Raw genomic sequence first — 10,866 nt, forward strand, 5'->3', positions numbered from 1 at the left:
TCGTCACGAGCCGCAGGGTTTAATTTGGATTTGTCTGTGCATGTTTTTTTTACTCTCATAGATTTTGTTACCATTGCCATGCATTATACGACTGATAGACTGCAACGGCTGGAGTTAAAAATCTCCGTTTGTGTTCTACTGAAGAAACAAAGTCACCTACATCTTGGATGCCCTGGAGGTAAGCAGATAAACATCAAAGTTTCATTTTTGGGTGAACTATCCCTTTAACGGGGCAAATAAACAAACTGCAAACGACACTGAAGATGAACACTAAGAGGAGAAAATACTGTAGCAGGCAGAGCAAAACACTGATTATGACACACGAAGTATTGGAAGAAAATCCTGAATTGGGGGTGAGGGGTGATATGAACTGACTGTCTTCAGAAAAGTTTAGATGGTATTCTTACCTCCACATAAAGCATATTAATGTTTACAGCGGTAATAAAGGAAACGCTGTATCACTGCTGTTCCATAAGCGCCACCTGCTGTCAGTGAGTGAATTTGCGTTCTCACTCAGCCCGTCTGCTGTTTTTATTTCGTGCAGATTTTATGCAGTATAATTTCACGAAGCTAAGGTCGGACCGTTCTGTTTTTGCTGTAAATTTTGAAATGATTCAATCTAATTAGCATCAAAAACGGCTCGTACAATATGTAGCATGTTTGTTTGGATCATGATTAAAATGCAGTGGTTCTGCAACTGTTTCATGCAATCGTATTCATATAAGGCATAGTCAGGGAAAAACCATGATAAACCGTGAAGCTGTCAGAAACCTTAAAAAAAAAAAACACACGATACAGATTTTTGGTCAAACTGCCCAGCACTAGCTAAGTGGTCTATAAGGTAGTGCTATTGGTTTTCAGCAACTAGATTTGATCCTGTAGCACAAACATTTCAAAAAGCACCTCCTTTATATTTGTTTAGAACTGTTTTGGCTTGCAAACAGTGCTTGATATATGCATATTTCACTCCTGATTCAGATTAGATTACTTTTTTAATTGGAGAAAGCAATATTATGAATAAAGGACTCATATTTTTGCCAAAAGCAATGATTTAAAGTTATAACACCTTGATGGATTTGTTTCTTATAAACAGGCAGCTTTTTGCTTTAGAAGATGTTAACTGGTGGACTGGAGTGGTGTGGATTACTTGTGGATTATTGTGATGTTTTTATCAGTTGTTTGGACTCTCAATCTGACGGCACCCATTCACTGCAGAGGATCAATTTTTGTGAGCAAGTGATGCAATGATACATTTCTCCAAATTCATCTACATCTTGTATGGTCTGAGGATGAGTACATTTTCAGCACATTTTTATTTTTGAGGGAATTATTAGATTAAGTCTGACTTGGTTCAAAAGCACTCTTAAATTCTACTAACTGCTAATTGCATTTAATATAAATTAGTTGCATTTAGTTATTGCAACTAAGTGTCCAAAAACATTACATTCAGTTCATGCAAGTATATTCTTTTAATGTAAATTATTACGTAATAACAAGTATGCTAAAATATACTTCATCTTCACAGGGGCCACTAATAAGCCAAGTTTCATTTCATATAAATGTCAGGTCAAGCTAACATATAGCGGACTGATCTCTTACCAAGCAGCTCGGAGACGCCTGAGTGGATGTCAAAGACGTGGTTGCTGAGCAGCGGTGGGTAGTCCGACTGGCCGTAGTGCTGAACAAGGACTCCGTAGAGGAGCTGCTTATACTGGGACGTCTCCTCCGCACACTTGGCCAGTCCTCGGCTCACCTCCACCACCAACTGATCAGGAAGAAACTCCAGACAGTCCACAGCCGCTGACAACCAGCTATCTGCTCTGTTAATGAGATGAAAAAGGAAAGAAAATGATGCAAAGATAACACAGAATCAATGAAAAGCACAGCCATCTAAAATACACAACACTTAAAAGGCAAGGACAGAATAAATAAATGAGAAGATGTAAGTTCACCAAGAGATTTCCTTCATCAGAATGTGTGTGGAAAAAAGGGAGTTTCTTGAACATGAGTGGGAGAAAACAACATGCCCCACGGTTTGGGTTCAAACAGAACTATTACATAACGACCTGGGCTGCGTTTCCCAAAAGCTTCGTAAGCCTAAGAAGTTCGTAAAAACGATCGTACGACTGATCTTAATATTACGGTCTGTTTCCCAAAAGCATCGTAACTTAAGTAGCACTTGAAAATCATTGATTATAATATAAGGATTTGATTGTACTTTATTGTACACTTTATTACTTGTTTTTAAAAAAAAAATTTTTTAATGAATTTATTTACTTGTATACTTTATATTTCTCTTTGAGTCAATGTAAGTCTGAGATTAATACAACATTTCTGGAGAAGGATATTTTTTAACTCCGCACTTTTGCATTGGGGTGTGGCGAGCACAACTTAAATGTAAAACTCTAGCTTTGTCACGGCAACTCTAAAACACCCCAGAATAAAAAGGAGAGTTCAACAAACAGAGATAGAGCATGATATGGAAATAATCAGCATACTGAGCCTCGCTGAAGGCCTTGAGGATCTCACGGTCCAGGTAGCTGCTGGTGTAGAGGAGGGCTGGGTCGCTGTCTGGGTCGCTGTCCATGCTGTGGAGGGGCGGGCGAGGGCTCTCTCGGCCCTCCAACAGGCTCTCCAGAAGCGGCAGCTCAATCAGCTGTAGGAGCCTTAGTATCGCCTGCTGCCGCCATATTTCATCCATCACTGACACAGACACAGTCACGACACACGTCAGCTTTAATACTTTTATGACAGATTTTATGGCAAATTTGTCAAACATATTTCAAATAGCGTTTCATGACATTATACAAAGCATGCATATATTTCCAAACAAAACATACATTCCTGTGATAACCCCAGATTCATCATCTGTGGTGTGATGGTTGTGTTCATGTTCAGATTTCCCAAAACATCCTCCAGAGACTTATCCGTTTTGACAGGTGAGTTGTTTGAATACACAGAATCTTCTTTCCTAATAATCAGACAATAGTAATGAGGATGTCATATGTCTGAAACAGTTTCCAATCTATGAAGGATCAAGCTGAACAAGTTTCATGCATTCTTGTAGGAATCACCAAATAAGGATTTTTATTCCATGATTCACTGTGATGTTGACATTTCATGGGCATTTAAAGAGAATTGGCTTTTAATAGCAACCTGAGGTATTTCATAGTATACAATCTCAAAGGAAAAACAATTCCGAGAAAATTTCAAGCATTCTGTAAGATCTCTGTGCAACTAAAAACAAGTAAACGATTAACTAGTTTTGCGAGGTTTTACCAGCACTTGTATCTTAGTAGGTGACCTACTGTAAATGGAAACACAATGAGCTTTTCTGCATGTTTTCCACACATTTTGTTATCTGCCACAAATTTGTTCTCCCAAAAATGAACATTCTGTTATAATTCAGTGTGACAGGAATTTTTTTAAAATCCAAAATATTTTTAAATCCACTTAAATGACACAAGGATGCAAAATCACCATAAAAGCATCATAAAATTAGTCTATATGATTTGTGCGATATAATCCAAGTGTTCAAATGTCAATAATCACGTTAATCAATCAGTCAAGTTACTTTCTGAAGTTATTCACTGAAACTTTTGACTTCATACATAAGAGTTCATGAGAGAAGTAGTGATGCACAATCATTTTAAGTCAAATCTTTTCAGTCATCATGAATTCAAATGATCACGTTCATGAATGATTCCTTCACAAACCAGACTGATCTGATTTGGTTAGGAAGATTATCAATGAATAACGACTCACACAAATGATTTACATTTTAAAAATAACTTGGAATTGTATATGGACTAGTGCTGGGCGGTATGACCAAAAATTTATATCACAGTATTTTACAAAATTATACCGGTTTCACGGTACATGACGGTATTTTTTTTTCATGCATGACCGGGTGTTAACCATATTTTCCGTGTGAGACGCGGGAGCTGATGGCAGGGGCGGTGCATATTTGTGGTGGTCAATGTGGATATTGTGGATGAGTTCTTCTGTGTCATCACGTTCTATTAGTTCTACAGCTTCAGTTTCGGAACTTTCACGCTTAGTAACACATACAGCTGTTCCCTCACCACAGTGCAACAGTGAAAAGGGACCCCTTTCAAACAGTGTCGCGTTCCGAACGTTGTATAAGCGACATACTGATTTAGTATTTAGTATTGCAGTATTTTAAAAATTCATATCATAACAAAAATAAACACCGGTATTCGGTATGAACCTGTATACCACCCAGCACTAATATGGACCACTTTTATGATCATTTTAGAAGCTTGAAAGCCTCATTCCCCATTCATTGTAATTGCATGGAAAAGAGCAGCCAGCACAGTCTTCAAAATTTCTCCTTTTATGTTTCACAGATGAAATAAGGTCCTACAGGTCTGAAATGTCCACAGTCTTTTAGAGAAAGCATTAGGAAGAAGGTCTACAACCTCTACAAGTTCTTTATATTTTCTGATTATTCACTGAACAAAGGCGATTTGACCTACCTTTCGTAGGGGGGACAGTTTGTGTTCCTCTGTATGCTGAAAGAGTTGTATCCACTCTCAATGGTCTCTGAGCTTGATGCGCTTGGGGTCGGTCTGTTTAGAAACCTGTAAAGACTACAGCTGCTGTCCTCAAACTTGGCTTGCCTCTTTTCTTTCCCAAACACCTTAGTGTCCACCGCCTCAAAGACTCTGGCCTCCATGAGGGCCTGGCAGAGGCGGACCGCTTTGGAACGAGGCACCTCGGCGTCTCCGCAGAACTTGCTCTGAATGATGTGAGCCAGAACCACGTCGGCAGCCTCAGAGCCCAGAAAGCAGTCATGGTAGATCTTCAGATTGTGGCGTCTCCTCTTCACCTCCACCTGCGTCTGAAGGTTGTTGATGATGTTCGTCCAGATGTACGTGGCTCGGAATGGCTTCCCAGCCATCCCTGTCTCTGTCGAGAGATGGACTGCATGAGAAACGCCAGAATAATGATCTCAGCCTGCATTCTTGTGTTTCTGATTTCCCACACATTAAATAAATCTAGCTTTTGACTGAAAGGAGATGGCTTTAAAAACTGTGGACACAAACTAGGCATTCCATGCCAATATTGCTCAGTTTTGCATTTCTAAATCAATTATAAGAATAAAATTACACATAGGATTTGGCGCTGTCTGTTATTAATACTGGAACAAGTCTACAAAATGAAGCTTCTTCAGACTTCTGAAACTGGACCAAGAGGTTTCAGCTTACCCATATTTAATTTGAGCTCTTTATCATTATAATCATCTTGACAGTTGCAGAACATGAAGTTTCCCATGTTTTGCTCTCACGGCTGTAACGCTGGACTAAAGAAAGCTTTTACAGATCCTACTTCCAACACAAAGAGCATCCGCTGCCAAGATCAATACTGTACCTCATAAGCCTTATAAATGACACCGGGGGAGGATGATCATTTCTCGCAAGAAGTGTTTCCTGCTGAATCTTATGTGCAGCTCTGAAGTAATGATGAAGGTCTAAATGACCCATCAGGGATCAGGATATTTACTAGGGGTGGCTATGAATGTTGTGATTACATAGAGACGCACCCCAGTCTTCAATGAAGGCTCTGCGTCAAGTGGACAACAGCTGGCTGCGATATAAAAGATTCTCTCTAGACTGTGGTTCAAGAGTTTTGCTGGGAAATCTGAGATGCAGCGAACAGCAGATTAATGCTAGCTGTGTGAATGTACAATATAGTCATTGTTTGCCCCTCTAAAAAACAAGTACTTTTTAGCATATTTTTGAAATGAGTACTTATTACAGAAATAGACTAAAATAGAAGTAATTTGCAATTGAATGAAATGTATTATAGTTTAAAGTTGTACTGAATTAGTTGAACATAAGCTTTTTTGAGCCACTTAAATAGGACTTATGCACCTCTTTATATGTAATTTCATAATTACTTATATTGAAATATATGCCGAATGTACCGACAAGTATTTATTACAAACTAATATATATTTTAAAGGGGTCATATGATGTTGCTAAAAAGAACATTATTTTGTGTATTTGGTGTAATGAAATGTGTTTATGCGGTTTAAGGTCCAAAAAACACATTATTTTCCACAATGTCATGTATTTTTAAAATATATTTATAATCATTTGTAATGATGAATCTCTAATTTAGTACATTTAAAATATATTAACTTTAAAAGTAACATCAAATAACAGTTAAAATTGCACTTAGAGAAACATCAATTAAGGCGTTACGCTTTAGTATGTTAGTTAACACATCAAATTGTGTATTTAAATCATGACAAAAGATTGCTTTAAAATGCACTTAGATAAAAATTTTAATTTGACTATTACAAAGCACTTTTTAAACGTGTACTTAAGTGTGTTAACTTAAGAGGTTATAAAATGTACTCTTTTTAAGTACCTTTAGTTGGCATTTTATTTCTTTAGCATTATGCATTTTATTTTATTAGCATTATAGTATCTACATGTAGTTTCATCTAGAAGTACAGTTCTTTTTCACAAGGGTGAGTATAACTGTTTTTACACCTAACAAGCAAATGAGCAAATCTGGAAAAGCTGTATTTATCAAGCCAGAAACTAAAAAAACTCATTTAGTTTCTTTCCAAATGGCTAGATTTGACTAAACTCATCAGATTCATCCCTCCATCTGATAAACTAGTTGATAAGGAAACGTCCTTGTTATGGTCACATCATGTAGGCTTTAGTTCATTTGCACACCACTGGTTGAACAACTGTATTAGTACTTGCTGAGATTTTGGTGTTAAGCGTTAACTATTTGAAATAATTTATTGCATATAAAAGTAACTGAACCTTACAAACAAGTACGATGCTAGTATACTACAGGAATGGAATGACAATACCATGGGACTTAGTTTAAATGAAATGTTTCTCGTAACACAATGTCATATGATGCTCCAAGAGAATTACCATGGTAAATATCCACGACAACATGCTTGAATCATGAAAAATGTCCTATCATGACATTTTGTTGTTGTTGTTGTTGATTTGTTAGTGTGCATGAATGATATCAGTGTAACAATATCATAATGCTTCAAATCTGAATCCAGTATCTGCAGAATACCCATTAGAGGAGTCACCATGGTGTTTGTCCCCATGGACAGAGAGCATCTGCTGGGATCACTCCTCTCATGATGGCCAGCACACACTGATGTGTTTGCCCAACACTCAGATAAATAACCGCAGAGGGAGAACACCTCATGATGGCACATCTACGCCAGGCTATTATTATGACACAGAATCATGTTGAAAACAACTTAGCACAAACTCTGCTAATTTGTCCTAAGTGTATAAGAGTTAGGTCCTAAGAGTACTAAGAGTTCTCTAGTTTGTCAAGCACAGACAAGCCAAATGCTTTTACCCTCTGGCTACTGTAAATGCAAAACCGCGTCTGAATAAAAACTTGAATGAAAATGTATTAAATATATATATATATTGAATACACCTCATAAATTGAATATTTTACCAATTACAGACAACAATCACAAGACAAATCTTAAATGTAAAGAAAAAAACATATAATTTCAGACATAAAAATGCAATAATATGCATATTTTAATCTTATTTAAGCTATTTTAGCATTTACACTTTAGTTAAAACGAAGTAGTCTATGCATTCAAATTGCAAATGTGCAAACACGAAATAAAATCAAAACAGCCAGTCGTACACGCAGAAATCTACCTGGAGGTCTGTGCATGTAGCTGGGGTTAGATCCGGTTGTGTCGCGCCGCTGCTGTATTGAAGTAAAGCATCTCCTTTGGTCTCGCGCTGCAAGCAGCTGATGTTCACACTCGCGCGCTCTGAACTCATCTACAGCCGCAGCCCGCGCGCTCTCTCCTCTCACACCCTCGCCGTGACGTCACGCGGGCAGTCGAGAGCTCGTTAGCATAATAATGAGTTCATTTACGCTCAAACAGTCACCGAAACTTGCAAATGATAAACAAGTACCACTAAATGTAAATCATGCATATATTATTTACATACATATACAAGAAATTTAGTAACCATGGTTCCCGCCAAAATACCACAACAGTTGGCATTTCTACAGTAAAACTGTGGTAACCCTTGTGAAAAAGAAGTGTTTAATTGTATTAACTGTGCACTTGTAGGGTACTTCAAATCTTATAAAAATATTTTTAAAAACTGTGCTTGCATACACTATAATATTAATGAAATAAAAAGATACTTTTATGACTTTCTTAACACACTTTTAAAAAGAACACTTTGTAATAATGTCAAACTAAAAGTTTTACTGTACATTTTCAATCATTACATTTTAATACTACATTTAATTTGATGTGCTGACTAACAAAACCACATGTAAAATATCTGATTATACATTCAAATTTTGTGTTAAATCGATATTTCATTTCAACACAGCTCTCACAGCATGGTGTGCGGTTTTAAATGACAATTCAGTTCTTAGAAAACTTGACTTGAAACACTGAAATGCACAAAGGGTCTGAAGTTCAAGGAATTTAGCCTGACCAGGATTTAGGTACTTAGAAATATTAACAGACTGTGGATAATAGGGGTTGAGAAAACTGTAATTGGATATGCATATGTAACGGAGGCCAGCGAGTAGGTGCTGTGCAGGTAAACCTCACTCCCCTGATCTCGAGAGATGCACTAGCGACTGACGCTAGTGGCTGCCCTCTTTAGCCTCCTTGTTCGTGCATCCGCTTCCCATGCCGGAGACCCGGGTTCGAGACCCACTTGGAATGAGAACGAGGTGTGGCGGTGAGGACCCGGGAGAGAGGGGTTACATTGGTGCCGTGACCCGGATGGGAGTGAGGTTTAGGGGGGTGAGTGTAACGGAGGGCCGGGTTCGAGACCCACTCGTAACGAGAATGAGGTGTGGCGGTGAGGACCCGGGATAGAGGGGTTACACATATTTAATGCATCACTTCCTACTTCACTGTCCTACTTCACCCGCCATGTAAATCATTGCCAATGACATTCCCATAAAAACCTTCAGATGGATTTTATGATCTTTAATGGACATCTTATGAAATGTTTAGTGGAATAATGTGAATAGAGCTGAATCCAGGAAGGAGAATTTGGTAACAACAATTTGAGAACAGTATAAGGCTGTTAAGCATGGATTTGACAAAGTGCATAAAAGTGAGAATGTGTCATTTTGGTGCAACATTCCAAATAAGAGATATCAAAAGTCCTGAGCCCATCAGCAATGTATCTTAACCAAAACCTAGTCCTGAGCATCAAAGGAAGAGTCCGTTTGGACTGTATTATTAGTGCGTAAGTGTCAGTGTTGAGATAGTAGCTAAACGCGGTAAAGAAACCAGTTAGACGGGGGAGGGATGGGATTTATCTAGAAAGTCCCTTTCTACGGCTCTTCCTCATGATGCTTTGTCAGAGATTCAGAGATGCCAAAGGATTGTAAGACAGAATTTGCCTCTCAATGCTATAGCTTTCACACTCTTCAGGGGGTCTCATTCACTCCTTTTTCCCAAGTCATTAGCCCTTTTACTGTCCCCCGGCCTCGGCCACGGAGCGCTTTTGCAGGATTCCAATACACACAAACACTCTGATTCAAACAGTATGTGCCAGTCAAACATCCACAATCTTCCACATACCTCCATGAATTTAACACTAATATTTTGTTATGAAAACTAGTCCATAAAGGACATACTTTCAGGGTTTGTTTGAGAGGTTTAGGGTAAGGTTTGAGATACTCAGTGTTGGGGAAAGTTACTTTTAAAAGTAATGCATTACAATATTGCGTTACTCCCTAAAAAAGTAACTAATTACGTTACTTAGTTACTTTTTATGGAAAGTACTGCATTACATTACTTTTGCGTTACGAGCATATGAGCAGGGCTTGATTGTTTTTAATATAAGAAGTTCTATTTATAGCAAATATAAAAGCCCTTTCACACCAACAAGTGTAATGAATAAACCTCAGGCTGAAGCAAAAGTAAATTCACGTCTGTACCGTAGAACGCAGGAGAAGAAACACTCTTCAGCAATACAAAAACAATGAAGCACAATTGTTAGTTTATCTAAAGTCATTTTTGCCTATTAGTATGGTTGAATTGGATCATCAAAGGTCAGCAGCAAAGAATTTGGTTAATAAAATGGGATTAGATACATTTGTGTTATTTAACATATTTAATTATTGCAGGTTTGCGTCATATTCTGAGTTTGCATTTCACTGTTTTAATTCATTTTGATGAATACTAAATCTGTTTTTTGTGAGTGGGATGAATTAATGCACATTCACATTTAGTCTAGAACTACAGTAACATCATGTTCACACAGCGCACACAACGCCTCTGTACTTCCGATTTCTCCCAATATGGGGACAGGAGACTTGTCAGTCAATAAATGGGAAAACAAAGTAACTGGCATTACTTTTTTGAAAAAGTAACTCAGATATTTTCTTGTAAATTAAAAAAGTAATGCGTTACTTTACTAGTTACTTGAAAAAAGTAATCTGATTACGTAACTCACATTACTTGTAATGAGTTACCCCCAACACTGGAGATACTATAGAAAGCTGTAAGAAAGTTGAAAAAAATGTGTTCACTTACCCAGTCAGAACAACAGACGATGAAAAGTTTCCAGAGTTGACCTCATGCATTGAATTAAACGTCTATAAAAACAAAATAAGCTCTTCTTAAAAGTTACGCTTCCAACCACTAAAAACACACGTGCGTCATCAGAACTGGTTCTGCTGCTTCTGCGTCCTCTTCATGAGCGGTGATGTTGTTGTGTAAACCTGTGTCACAGGTTAAAGCATTTTCTCTATACTCTTGAGTCGACACATTCCTACAGCTCAGGGTTAAATCATGCTGGAGAACCTGTCAGCAAGGTCATAGTACCTGGC

General features: G+C 37.9%; 1 protein-coding gene across 3 annotated transcripts in view; it reads right to left on the bottom strand.

The window, feature by feature from the left end:
* depdc7a (DEP domain containing 7, paralog a) overlaps nt 1-10,618 on the bottom strand; it is a 15,995-nt gene extending 5,377 nt beyond the window's left edge. The window contains exons 1-5 of one of the 3 annotated variants that reach the window (XM_016575697.1): nt 10,571-10,618; nt 4,500-4,932; nt 2,841-2,971; nt 2,499-2,703; nt 1,600-1,820 (exon numbers count right to left, since the gene is read on the bottom strand). In XM_016575697.1, the coding sequence (XP_016431183.1) occupies nt 1,600-1,820; nt 2,499-2,703; nt 2,841-2,971; nt 4,500-4,924 (982 nt within the window). In that variant the 5' untranslated portion in view covers nt 4,925-4,932; nt 10,571-10,618. Of the gene's footprint in view, nt 1-1,599; nt 1,821-2,498; nt 2,704-2,840; nt 2,972-4,499; nt 4,933-7,697; nt 7,815-10,570 lie in introns of those variants that run through there. The other 2 variants (XM_016575695.1, XM_016575696.1) reach the window with 2 other exon arrangements.
* Nucleotides 10,619-10,866: the final 248 nt, after the last annotated feature.

Source organism: Sinocyclocheilus rhinocerous, unplaced genomic scaffold (assembly GCF_001515625.1).
Source record: "Sinocyclocheilus rhinocerous isolate Xijiao unplaced genomic scaffold, SAMN03320098_v1.1 scaffold82, whole genome shotgun sequence".
Classification (NCBI taxonomy): domain Eukaryota; kingdom Metazoa; phylum Chordata; class Actinopteri; order Cypriniformes; family Cyprinidae; genus Sinocyclocheilus; species Sinocyclocheilus rhinocerous.